Here is a 13,648-nt window from a genome sequence, read left to right as displayed (position 1 = left end):
GCCATGCTGCGCACTCCCAAACGTGCTCCATCCGCCATACTGCGCACTCCCCATCGTGCTCTATCCGCCATGCTGCACACTCCCAAACGTGCTCCATCCCCCATGCTGCGCACTCCCAAACGTGCTCCATCCGCCATGCTGCGCACTCCCCATCGTGCTCTATCCGCCATGCTGCACACTCCCAAAAGTGCTCCATCCGCCATGCTGCACACTCCTAAACGTGCTCCATCCGCCATGCTGCGCACCCCCCATCATGCTCCATCCGCCATGCTGCGCACTCCCAAACGTGCTCCATCCGCCATGCTGCGCACTCCCAAACGTGCTCCATCCGCCATGCTGCGCACTCCCAAACGTGGTCCATCCGCCATGCTGCGCACTCCCAAACGTGGTCCATCCGCCATGCTGCGCACTCCCAAACGTGGTCCATCCGCCATGCTGCGCACTCCCAAACGTGCTCCATCCGCCATACTGCGCACTCCCAAACGTGCTCCATCCGCCATACTGCGCACTCCCCATCGTGCACCATCCGGCATGCTGCGCACTCCCAAGCGGATGGAGCATGATGGGGGGTGCGCAGCATGGCGGATGGAGCACGTTTGGGAGTGCGCAGCATGGCGGATGGAGCACGTTTGGGAGTGCGCAGCATGACGGATGGAGCACGTTTGGGAGTGCGCAGCATGACGGATGGAGCACGTTTGGGAGTGCGCAGCATGCCGGATGGTGCACGATGGGGAGTGCGCAGTATGGCAGATGGAGCACGTTTGGGAGTGTGCAGTATGGCGGATGGAGCACGTTTGGGAGTGCGCAGCATGGCGGATGGAGCACGTTTGGGAGTGCGCAGCATGGCGGATGGACCACGTTTGGGAGTGCGCAGCATGGCGGATGGAGCACGTTTGGGAGTGCGCAGCATGGCGGATGGAGCACGTTTGGGAGTGCGCAGCATGGCGGATGGAGCACGTTTGGGAGTGCGCAGCATGGCGGATGGAGCACGTTTGGGAGTGCGCAGCATGCCGGATGGAGCACGTTTGGGAGTGCGCAGCATGGCGGATGGACCACGTTTGGGAGTGCGCAGCATGGCGGATGGAGCACGTTTGGGAGTGCGCAGCATGGCGGATGGAGCACGTTTGGGAGTGCGCAGCATGGCGGATGGAGCACGTTTGGGAGTGCGCAGCATGCCGGATGGAGCACGTTTGGGAGTGCGCAGCATGGCGGATGGACCACGTTTGGGAGTGCGCAGCATGGCGGATGGAGCACGTTTGGGAGTGCGCAGCATGGGGGATGCAGCACGATGGGGGGTGCGCAGCATGGGGGATGGAGCACGATGGGAGGTGCACACCTCCCCCCAACACACACACACGCGCACTGCACAACACACACACACTAGGAATCACAAACAACGCCCTACACAGACACCCACACACACAGACAACGCTGCACACACAAATATACGCACATGCTGCACAACACACACATTGCTCAAAACATACCTCCCCCCAAAACACACCACACACACACAAACCGCACAACACACACACACACACAACGCTACAGACACACAGCGCTCCACAAACAACGCAACACACGCAACACACATACAACACCGCTCTCACCCCCCGCGACACTCAGAACATGTACAGCGCCCTACACAAACACTTGGTAACTACACACAACAACATCTATATATATATATAACAAAAATCATACATGAACTACACAATACGTAAATTCTAGAATACCCGATGCGTAGAATCGGGCCACCTTCTAGTATATATATATATATATATATTATATATATATATATATATATATATATATATAGCCAATGGGTTTACCTACATTATCAAAAAAAGCATCAATTTTAAAGTGCCAGATTACTCCAATTAAAATTTAACCTTTACAAAATTAATTAAAATTGGTCCTCAACCACTAAAAACCAGACAAACAATACATATAAGATTTGGCCCCTCCTAACAAGGAGATATGTGCAGGCCAATAAATTCAGGTAGTACCGCTATGATGATTGGGACTTATCTCACCGAGTAACTAGGTGCCACATACTTGGTTAGAGCGAAGAAGCACGGCCGCTCCTGCCACGTGCATGATTAGGTGCTGGGTCCATGGTGTACGGGACCTGAGTTGGATTCACCGCTTATATGACTCTGTGATGAGTCTATATCTATTGCATGTCTGTTGGATATAACGGGCTCATGATGTTATGAGACCCGGAATGGATTCATAAGCTTCCCTGAAGAGTTCTTTCAGAATGAAACGCGTTGGGTTGCATATCTGTCTGTCCATAAGGTTCTGCCATGAGATGGTGTGAACCCCTTTGAATCCAAAAGCATTTGGTGAGATAAATCCAATTATTTAATTTGTGGACTTTGATGTAAGTGGCACCTAGTTACTCGGTGAGATAAGTCCCAATCATCATAGCGGTACTACCTGAATTTATTGGCCTGTACATATCTCCTTGTTAGGAGGGGCCAAACCTTATATGTATTGTTTGTCTGGTTTTTAGTGGTTGAGGACCAATTTTAATGAATTTAGTAAAGGTTAAATTTTAATTGGAGTAATCTGGCACTTCAAAATTGCTGCTTTTTTTTTTCCCTTACATCTCGCTGCCAAAGTCTGGCAGCGAGATGTATATGAGCGCGGCCATTACTTTCACTTACCGCCGCCCCCACCGGAAGTCACGTGCATGATCACATGCCTTTCGGTGGTTGCCATAGTAGCACAGGGTCATGTGATGACGCCTGTAGCTATCATGAGTCACTTTCGGTTTCACTCAGCCCGGAGCTGAGTGAAGCAGAAAGTGGGCATATCTGCTGTTTACAGTTGTGTAGCTATGATCAGCAGATAGGGCAGAGCGATTGGATTGTTGATCCATATAGCCCCCTAGGGGGACTAGTAAAATTAAAAAAAAAAGTAAAAAATAAAAGTTTTAAAAAATAAAAAACAAACAAAAAACCTAATTGAAAATTAAAGGGTTAAAAAAATAAAAATATACACATATTTGGTATAGCCGCGTTCAGAAATGCCTGATCTATCAAAATATAAAATCAATTAATCTGATTGGTAAACGGCGTAGTGGCAAAAAAATTCCAAACGCCACAATTACGTTTTTTGGTTGCCACAAGTTTTGCACAAAATGTAATAACAGGCGATCAAAACGTAGCATCTGCGCAAAAATAGTACCATTAACGTCAGGTCGAGACGCAAAAAATAAGCCATCATTGAGCCGTAGATCCCACAAAATGAGAACACTACGGGTTTCAGAAAATGGCGCAAAACGTACGCCACCTTTATTGGACAAGCTTGTGAATTTTTTTTAACCCCTTAGATACATGTAAACCTATACATGTTTGGTGTCTACAAACTCGCACCGACCTCAGGCATCAGAATAACACATCAGTTTTACCATATAGTGAACACGGTGAATAAAATATCCCAAAAAACTATTGTGCGATCACACTTTTTTTTTGCAGTTTTTCCCACACTTGGAATTTTTTTGCTGTTTTCCAGTACACTATATGGAAAAACGTATGGTTTAATTTAAAAGTACAACTTGTCCCGCAAAAATCAAGCCCTCATATGGCAAGATTGACGGAAAAATAAAAAAGTTACGGCTCTCGGAAGAAGAGGAGCAAAAACAAAAAAAAAAAGGAAAAACGGAAAGCGCCCAGGGGCTTAAGGGGTTAAAAACAGATCTGAGTGGAAAAAAAAATCTATCTATCTCTCTCTCTATATATATATATATATATATATATATATATATATATATTCCAGTTATGGATGGGATGAATGGATCCTGAGAGTTGCATGTTTTAAAAATAAATAAATAAATATATCCAAGGGAGGAGAGAGAGATTTTTGCTTGTGGTTAACCTGTGTCCAGCAAAAATGAGCGCCCGGTTTGGTTTTGGCTTCAGGGGGTGGAGCCAAAATACAGGTTTTGCCAGTTTGTAGGGCAAAAAACTAAAGCTTCAGCTTACAGGGGGGATAGTCCCATCTATGGTCCTATTGTTTGCTATAAAAAAGAAGAGACTTTCCTACTTTTAGAAATTCATTGTAAATTATAGTGGGAAAAGTAATTGAAAACAGTTTTTTATTTAACTAATTTTATCCCAAAAGAATAAAATTAATTGTGAACATGTTTGGATTTATTGGTAGATACTGGAGAATAGAGGTCTGTTATTCAGATAATTTTCTATGGCAAATCGGCATTTTGTGGTGATTTGCTTGGAAAATTAATTTTTATTTCATACATCAATTCCCAGATGGCCAGTATTTATTTGTTTATTTGTTCTACATTTTTCTCCCTCCATGGACATAAGAGTTATAGTATACATTATCACAGAGATGCCGACAATTCATTATGTCCTCAATTTTACTAATATGAATGTCTCTATATCCAGAGGCTGTGTACCATTAGTTAATTAGAATAATCATCTTTATTAATAATCTAATTTATTAATAATTTTAATAGTTTAGTACAAGGTATGTGGATGATTTATGGCATTCTGTTTTTATGATATTTAATGTCTTGAATCATCTGTTTTCTTTTTATAGAAAGAAAGATTGTAATGAAGTTTTCAGTGCTCCAAGTGAAGGTTAAAAAGCCATTGAAATGGTTACACATAACGCAATATTTATGGTGTTCCCGGTTAGGTACAATCTACACAATGTGACTTTTGTGCCTAAATGTAGAGCTCTGGGGTCACACACTTTTTGAATCTAATTATACTTTGGATAATGGATTCAAAAAGTCCGGGAAAGATGATGTGGAAAGTCACACATATTTTTAAGTTTTTAATTTGTTCATCGATTGAGTTTTTCTATTAAGTTGTCTTTATATTTTTATCTGTAAGGAGGATACAGCAGACAGACATATATCTCATGATTGCGCTGATGTAACAAGAATTGTCAGGTTTTGAACATGTCTCAGATGAGGCCATTGCTAATGCAGATTTTGAGTTTTTCCGTAGATGGATCCAGATACCAAGATGCTGGTTGATTCTACACTAAATATGCGGAGGTTACACAACATGAGGTAATAAAAATCAAACCAATCGCTCCTCTCCCATCGGAATAGGAGAACAAGATGAAGATTTGCGATCACTGTGGTTCGTAGAGCGGAGGTGGGTAAGATAGTCAACATGTGGATATAGGCAGCAGCCGGAGGAGATGCTCGCACAGGTGCAGACAACAAAGAAGCAGTGAATGGGCCTAGAGTTGAGAGTCCTTTACCAATGCAGACCAGTACCGTACCTCAGTGGCACCTGTCACGTCGTCCGTGACATCTGTCACGCCTTGTGTTCTTAAATCTTTACAGGAACAAGCGATTCAGCAAGGAACAAAGTGTGAGACGCAGGGAGCCAGTGACTAAGGAAGGTCTGTGGATAAAGGGCGGTAAGCTTTCTCTGCCATGAGCGCTCTACTCAATAACCAGGTAACCCATGAACACATGTGACAAAGAGTGTGGTGGTGGACAAGATAGGGGCAGCACCACTGCTCCATACCCAGGTGGCCAGACACATCTAGTCTTGTAAAACCTGTGCTTAATACAAGGTAGAGAAACTAAACACCTCGAAGAAACACCCCCCTCATCCGCTCTACTGCTCCAGAGATTGCAGATTAGTCATATACATCTACCATGAGGTTTATATGAGTTTTGTGCGTGTTGTGTGAGTTTCTTTTCAGGTCTGCTCTGAAACATATCCAGTATGGCAAGCGTTACTGCTGAAAAACTCGTGATGCTGGTGGTATGTAAAGATGGAGTTCCTAAAAGTTGTAAAAGTGCATATTCTATAGCAGAGGTCATTATAGAGATCTTACAGTACCTGGGGATGCCCCTGATGAACCCGTCTGCCATTATGAAGGGAGAAACGCGTTGGGCTTCTTTCATGCTAAGTGTGACAAATATGCGTTTATTTTATTAGCCTGAGTGTGAATTGTACAGGGAGGGTCTGTGATTGGACGAGATCTCCTCATGACTTTACCTGGCCTTATTATTATTATATTGATACAGTGGGTACATGTTATACTTGTGAGATATTACATTTGTTTTAGGGTTTGGTCCTTGAATTTGCTGTATCATATTGACTTAAGCTACAAACAGCTATGTAAATACAGAGTTTGAATATTTAGTCTTTGGTAATGAATTGGATATATATATAATTACATATTGACGCCTCTTTATCCCCAGTATCTCACGGTTTCTATATTTCCTCACTGACATTAGCAGCACGTATTAGCATTAGCAGTGTAGGGATAGGGAGGGCGAGCCGTCGGGGAGCGGGTGCGCCAATTCGCCTTATAGGGTGCCGACCTCCGCGGTGAGGTAGGGAGAGTTTAGGGCTATTGTTCCAATCCCTGCCCCCTCCTTTATTGGAATATTTGTGTCTATAGGTACTCACATGGGTGTATGTTGTTTGGAATTTTAATGATTATAATAATATTGAGTTTTTAAGGGTTTTTCTGGTTTAGCATGATGGATACCCTTATATATATTTATCCTTACGGTTTCTGATGCAGCTTTGCACACTCTAGATCTTTATATAAGATATCTTTGGTTTAGCACCTAGAATGTGATTATATTTCTCACAGATACAGTGTGATATCCTGACCAGTGATGTACGAGCCGTATACAACTGCCTATATAGTGTGTTAGACATGTGTATCCTCCAATTACAGATCCTAAATCAGTGTTAGGAGCACGAGGTCTCCAGCACGGAGACTGGGCGATCCTAAAAAGACAAGTGAGAATGAGCCACGAGTCAGAATCAGATGGGCCGTTCCAGCTTTTCCCGACCACAGCAACTTCCATGAAGCTGGAGACAACAACCGCTGTAAAGAGTCATCGTGCCGGCAGAATGAGGGTCACAACACACATAGTGCTGGAGTATCTCACATAGAACCTTATGGAGAATTTCTAGATTGGGGATGATACATGAGAAATAACCATGATAAGGGAACAATGGGTACAGGAACATTACACAAAGAAGGGCTCATGGTGGGAAAAATATCATCTGCCCTTAACCAGCCAATTAGTTTAAGGGTTTAAGTGACTTTTTAAGGGTAACATACACTTGTAGGTAACTGGTATTGTTTTATTTGTTGGTATTTGAAGCCATAAAAGTTCTACTCTGTTACTGAAGTTAATCGGATCCATGCGTAAGGGAAATCTTGTTTAAGGCCTCCTGGTGGTAGATTATGGACCCAAGACAAGAAGAGATCCATTAGTGTTGTGATATAATCAGGTGTATTCAGGTAGAAAAGTCTAGAAGACGCGGACAGCACTCAGATGTTGACTGAGAATCAGTCTTTCAGAAACAGTAATGCTAAAAGCTGCAGCATAACGGTAAGAAGCTTATACTTACAATTGCCTAAAGAAGGCTTTACACGCTACGATATATCTAACGAGATGTCGGCGGGGTCACGTTGTTAGTGACGCACATCTGGCATCGTTTGTGATATCATAGCGTGTAACAGCTACATGCGACGGTGAACGAGCAGAAATACTCACCTTCTCCTTCATCGTTGACACGTCGCTCATTTTCTAAAAATCGAACGTCCGGTTGTTCATTGTTCCCGGGGCAGTACACATCGCTCCGTGTGACACCCCGGGAGAGGTCGGCGGGATGTTTACGTCCCGCTCATCTCCGCCCCTATTGGCCGGCCGCTGTGTGACGTCGCTGTGACGCCGAACGTCCCTCCCCCTTCAGGAAGTGGATGTTCGCCGCCCACAGCGAGGTCGTTTGGAAGGTAAGTACGTGTGACGGGGGGTTACAGCATTGTGCGACACGGGCAAGAAATTACCCCTGCCGCACAAACGATGGGGGCGGGGGCGATCGCAAATGCAATCGCACGAGAAATCGACACATGTAAAGCAGCCTTTACTCTTTCTAATCTCAAAATCTGGGTGAGCTCTTCGGCATTAAATAGTCTGTTCTAAGGACTGGGACATTACCTGTGCCTCTGTGAACTGTGTGTGCGGGATGTGATCAGTGTGTAAGTTTGAACAGCTATTATTGTTTGTTGTGTCTTTCCCTGTGTATGGAAGATGATCGAGAAAGAAGTAGAAACGTCAGCCCCCACTTTCCTAGCTCAGGAGGTTAGTTATTCTGTAGATATAGAACAGCTAGGCCCCTTCAGTCTTTCACAGTCCCCAGCTAGGCAATCAGAGTAGGGCGACTACATCAGACTCTCTGATCAACAGTCTGTACCAATGGGGGCAAAGGCTCAGCATTGCTCGTATAGCGGATAGCAAAACGAAAAGCGTTGCAGTTAAAGCATTAGAGCTGATGGGTTAGAGGACCACGGAAGGGTCAGAAGGTTAATAAAGTATTTAGAGGGGACTGTTGAGGAGAGCCATTGGATCAAATACTTAACCTCTTGACAGGAAATTGTGGGAAATGTGTCAATTTGCCTTACATGAGCCAGGTTTTCAAATATAACTAAGATGGCCCCTGATGACATCATAGACCCTCCCATCAGCATGGATCCACCAGATGACATCATAGACCCTCCCATCAGCATGGATCCACCAGATGACATCATAGACCCTCCCATCAGCTTGGATCCACCAGATGACATCATAGACCCTCCCATCAGCATGGATCCACCAGATGACATCATAGACCCTCCCATCAGCATGGATCCACCAGATGACATCATAGACCCTCCCATCAGCATGGATCCACCAGATGACATCATAGACCCTCCCATCAGCATGGATCCACCAGATGACATCATAGACACTCCCATCAGCATGGATCCACCAGATGACGTCCCTCCCATCACCATCACCATGGATCCGTCCAATGATGTCATAGACCTGCCTACCATGATCAATCAGCTCATGGACTAACACATTGTTCAATTCACTGACGAATGGACTCATCTAAGTATGCCCACTGTAGGGCTGACTATGCCCCTTTTCCTAGTGTTTACAACAGCATGTTCTTGGAATAAATTAGTCAATTCTGGGCCGACCTCGATCGAGGAAAGATGAATATCTGACTGTGTCTGATCTCATTTTTCAAGTATGCACTCGATCCCCACCAATTAGTATCAGGCAGTAGGCAACACGAGTGAACCCTGGTTAAGTGTTCACCCTAACAGTGGTAGTCAGTAGCCACCAGTCTGGAGGGCGCGGCACCCAGATGTGCAGAGGATGTGGTACCCAGCAGACACCAGACCAGAGGGCAGGGCACCCAAATGTGCAGGGCACCTGAAAATGCAGAGGGTATAGGCCACTTTACACACTGCGACATCGCACAAGCGATCTCGTTGGGGTCACGGAATTGGTGACGCACATCCGGTTGCTTTAGCGATGCCATTGTGTGTGACACCTATGAGCGATTTTGCATTGTTGTAAAAACGTGCAAAATCGTTCATCGGTGACATGGGGGTCCATTCTCAAATATCGTTACTGCAGCAGTAATGAAGTTGTTCCTCGATCCTGCGGCAGCACACATCGCTCCGTGTGACACCGCAGGAACGAGGAACCTCTCCTTACCTGCCTCCCGCCCGCAATGCGGAAGGAAGGAAGTGGGCGGGATGTTACGTCCCGCTCATCTCCTCCCCTCCGCTTCTATTGGGCGGCGGTTCAGTGACGCTGCTGTGACGCTGAACGAACCGCCCCCTTAGGAGGCGGTTCGCCGGTCACAGCGACGTCGCAGGGAAGGTAAGTAGTGTGACGGGTCTGGGTGATGTTGTGCGCCACGGGCAGCGATTTGCCCATGTCGCACAACCAATGGGGGTGGGTACCCATGCTAGCGATATCGGTCACGATATTGCAGCGTGTAAAGTGGCCTTATGGGACTTAGCAGTCACGTGTTCGAAGGGCGAAGCACCCAGCTGTACAGAGAGTATGGTACCCAGCAGTCACCAGTCCAGAGGACGGGGCACTAGGACATTCAGAGGGTGTGGTACCTAGTAGACACCAGTCTGGAGCGCGGGGCACTAGTACATGCAGAGGGAGTGGTACCCAGCAGACACCAGTCCAGAGGGCAGGGAACCTGAATGAGCAGAGGGTGTGCTACCCAGCAGTCATCAGTCCGGAGGGCGGGGCACTAGGACATGCAGAGGGTGTGGTTTCCAGCAGTCATCAGTCTGGAGGGCGGGGCACCTGGATGTACAGAGGGAGTGGTACCCAGCAGACACCAGTCCAGAGGGCGGGGAACCTGAATGAGCAGAGGGTGTGGTACCCAGCCGTCATCAGTCCGGAGGGCGGGGCACTAGGACATGCAGAGGGTGTGGAACCCAGCAGCCACCAGTCCGGAGGGCGGGGGTACTAGGACATGCAGAGGGTGTAGTATCCAGCAGTCATCAGTCTGGAGGGCGGGGCCCCTGGATGTGCAGAGGGAGTGGTACCCAGCAGACACTAGTCTGGAGGGTGGGTCACCTGGATGTGCAGAGGATGTGGTACCCAGCAGTCACCAGTCCAGAGGGCGGGGTACTAGGACATGCAGAGGGTGTGGTACCCAGCAGACACCAGTCTGGAGGGCGGGGCACATGGATGTGCAGAGGGTGTGGTACCCAGCAGCCACCAGTCTGGAGGGCGGGGTACTAGGACTTGCAGAGGGTGTGGTACCCAGTAGTCACCAGTCTGGAGGGCGGGGCACCTGGATGTGCAGGGGGTGTGGAACCCAGCAGACACCAGTGTGGAGGGCGGGGCACCTGGATGTGCAGGGGTGTGGTATCCAGCAGTCATCAGTGTGGAGGGCGGGGCACCTGGATGTGCAGGGGGTGTGGTATCCAGCAGACACCAGTTTGGAGGGTGGGGCACCTGGATGTGCAGAGGGTGTGGTACCCAGCAGACACCAGTATGGAGGGCGGGGCACCTGGATGTGCAGGGGTGTGGTATCCAGCAGTCATCAGTTTGTAGGGCGGGGCCTCTGGATGTGCAGAAGGTGTGGTACCCAGCAGCCACCAGTGTGGAGGGCGGGGCACCTGGATGTGCAGGGGTGTGGTATCCAGCAGACACCAGTGTGGAGGGTGGGGTACTAGGACATGCAGAGGGTGTGGTACCCAGCAGACACCAGTGTGGAGGGCGGGGCACCAAAATGTGCAGAGGGTGTGGTACCCAGTAGACACCAGTCTGGAGGGCGGGCACCTGGATGTGCAAAGGGTGTGGTATCCAGCAGACACCAGTGTGGAGGGCGGGGCACCTGGATGTGCAGGGGGTGTGGTATCCAGTAGACACCAGTCTGGAGGGCGGGGCACTAGGACATGCAGAGGGTGTGGTACCCAGCAGACACCAGTGTGGAGGGCGGGGCACCTGGATGTGCAGAGGGTGTGGTACCCAGTAGACACCAGTCTGGAGGGCGGGGCACCTGGATGTGCAAAGGGGGTGGTACCCAGCAGACACCAGTGTGGAGGGCGGGGCACCTGGATGTGCAGAGGGTGTGGTACCCAGTAGACACCAGTCTGGAGGGCGGGGCACTTGGATGTGCAAAGGGTGTGGTACCCAGCAGACACCAGTGTGGAGGGCGGGGCACCTGGATGTGCAAAGGGGGTGGTACCCAGTAGACACCAGTCTGGAGGGCGGGGCACCTGGATGTGCAGAGGGTGTGATACCCAGCAGCCACCAGTGTGGAGGGCGGGGCACCAACCTGAACAGACAATCCTGCCGTCCTCCATCAGTACAATGACGTCTGCCTTCTCCAGGAGTTCGGTGCGGTGGGTGCAGAGGATCCGGGTCTTGTGTCGGAGAATGCCCAGAATGCACCTGTCCATGAGGTGAGCGGCCACGTCTGTGTCCACTGCGGCAAGAGGGTCATCCAGGAGGTAGATGTCTTTGTCCTGCGGAGGCGGTCATGTGACTCATTCCGCCATATTTACAGTGTGTTTATATATTTTGCCTAATGTGTCAGCCAGACTCACCTGATAGACCGCCCGCGCCAGGCTCACCCGCGCCTTCTGCCCCCCGCTGAGGGTCACGCCGTTCTCCCCAACCTCCGTCTGGTCACCGGCAGGTAAGATCTGGAATGGAGGAGAAGGCTGAGGACAGAAGAACCTCCCTATGACAACGCTGAAAGGCTGGAGCATGGGGCAGCAAGTGATCTACGAGCCTAGACTAGAGCCATCAGTGGCTCCAGGACCAGAGCGATCTAACAGATCCCGATCCATTGATGCCCCCTGTCACATGACTCACGCTGAGGTCGGGGGTCAGGGCGCAGGCCTCCAGGACCCCCCTGTACAGACGCTCCTCATATTCCTTCCCAAACAGGATGTTCTCCCGGATGGAGGCAAACTGGATCCACGACTCCTGAGCCACGAATCCGAATCCTGACTCCTGGCCGGCCACAAACAAGTCTCCGCTCATCCTGCGCCAAGACAACGAGCGGGTCAGCCCCTGCACCAGCCCCTGCGCCCGGCCAAACCACAGCCGCCATTACCTGCGGAGCTCTCCGGTGATTGCCGACAGCAAAGAGCTCTTCCCACAACCGACCTTCCCAACAACCGCCAGCAGCACACCCTGCAACGAGCCACCGAAGAGTCAGCGCTCCCCAAACCTCCGCACACAAATATTATCAGAAGAGTGACTGCTCTGGAGGAAAAGACATGATGTAACAGCAGAATAGTGACCGCAGCTCTAGAGGTGATTGGAGGATAAGACATGATGTAACAGCAGAATAGTGACTGCAGCTCTGGAGGTGACTGGAGGATAAGACATGATGTAACAGCAGAATAGTGACCGCAGCTCTGGAGGTGACTGGAGGATAAGACATGATGTAACAGCAGAATAGTGACCGCAGCTCTAGAGGAGACTGGAGGATAAGATATGATAGAACAGCAGAATAGTGAATGCAGCTCTGGAGGTGACTGGAGGATAAGACATGATGTAACAGCAGAATAGTGACCGCAGCTCTGGAGGTGACTGGAGGATAAGACATGATGTAACAGCAGAATAGTGACTGCAGCTCTGGAGGTGACTGGAGGATAAGACATGATGTAACAGCAGAATAGTGACTGCAGCTCTGGAGGTGACTGGAGGATAAGACATGATGTAACAGCAGAATAGTGACCGCAGCTCTGGAGGTGACTGGAGGATAAGACATGATGTAACAGCAGAATAGTGACTGCAGCTCTAGAGGTGACTGGAGGATAAGACATGATGTAACAGCAGAATAGTGACTGCAGCTCTAGAGGTGACTGGAGGATAAGACATGATGTAACAGCAGAATAGAGACTGCAACTCTGGAGGTGACTGGAGGATAAGACATGATGTAACAGCAGAATAGTGAGTGCAGCTCTGGAGGTGACTGGAGGATAAGACATGATGTAACAGCAGAATAGTGACAGCAGCTCTAGAGGTGACTGGAGGATAAGACATGATGTAACAGCTAAATAGTGAGTGCAGCTCTGAAGGAGACTGGAGGATAAGACATGATGTAACAGCTAAATAGTGAGTGCAGCTCTGGAGGTGACGGGAGGATAAGACATGATGTAACAGCTAAATAGTGAGTGCAGCTCTGGAGGACAAGACAAAGGGTGCAGGGTTCTCACCTTTCTCACGGACAGATGCTGAATATGTAGTGTGAGGGATCCCGATTGCTTGTCACTGACCTCTGACTCCCAGGTGAAGGTTGCGTTCCTCATCTCCAGTGCGATACCGCTGTCCCTGGAAGGAGCTGAGCGA

General features: G+C 48.8%; 1 protein-coding gene across 1 annotated transcript in view; it reads right to left on the bottom strand.

Moving 5' to 3' along the window:
* ABCC10 (ATP binding cassette subfamily C member 10) overlaps positions 1-13,648 on the bottom strand; it is an 89,672-nt gene that overhangs the window by 36,270 nt on the left and 39,754 nt on the right. The window contains exons 6-10 of the mRNA XM_075338947.1: positions 13,516-13,640; positions 12,405-12,484; positions 12,161-12,332; positions 11,890-11,988; positions 11,619-11,808 (exon numbers count right to left, since the gene is read on the bottom strand). Coding sequence (XP_075195062.1) covers positions 11,619-11,808; positions 11,890-11,988; positions 12,161-12,332; positions 12,405-12,484; positions 13,516-13,640 — 666 coding nt within the window. The remainder of the gene's footprint in view (positions 1-11,618; positions 11,809-11,889; positions 11,989-12,160; positions 12,333-12,404; positions 12,485-13,515; positions 13,641-13,648) is intronic.

This window comes from Anomaloglossus baeobatrachus, chromosome 3, assembly GCF_048569485.1.
Source record: "Anomaloglossus baeobatrachus isolate aAnoBae1 chromosome 3, aAnoBae1.hap1, whole genome shotgun sequence".
In the NCBI taxonomy this organism is placed as follows: Eukaryota; Metazoa; Chordata; class Amphibia; order Anura; family Aromobatidae; genus Anomaloglossus; species Anomaloglossus baeobatrachus.
The sequence above is the reverse complement of the archived record's forward strand: the minus strand, read 5'-3'. Positions and strand labels throughout refer to the sequence as shown.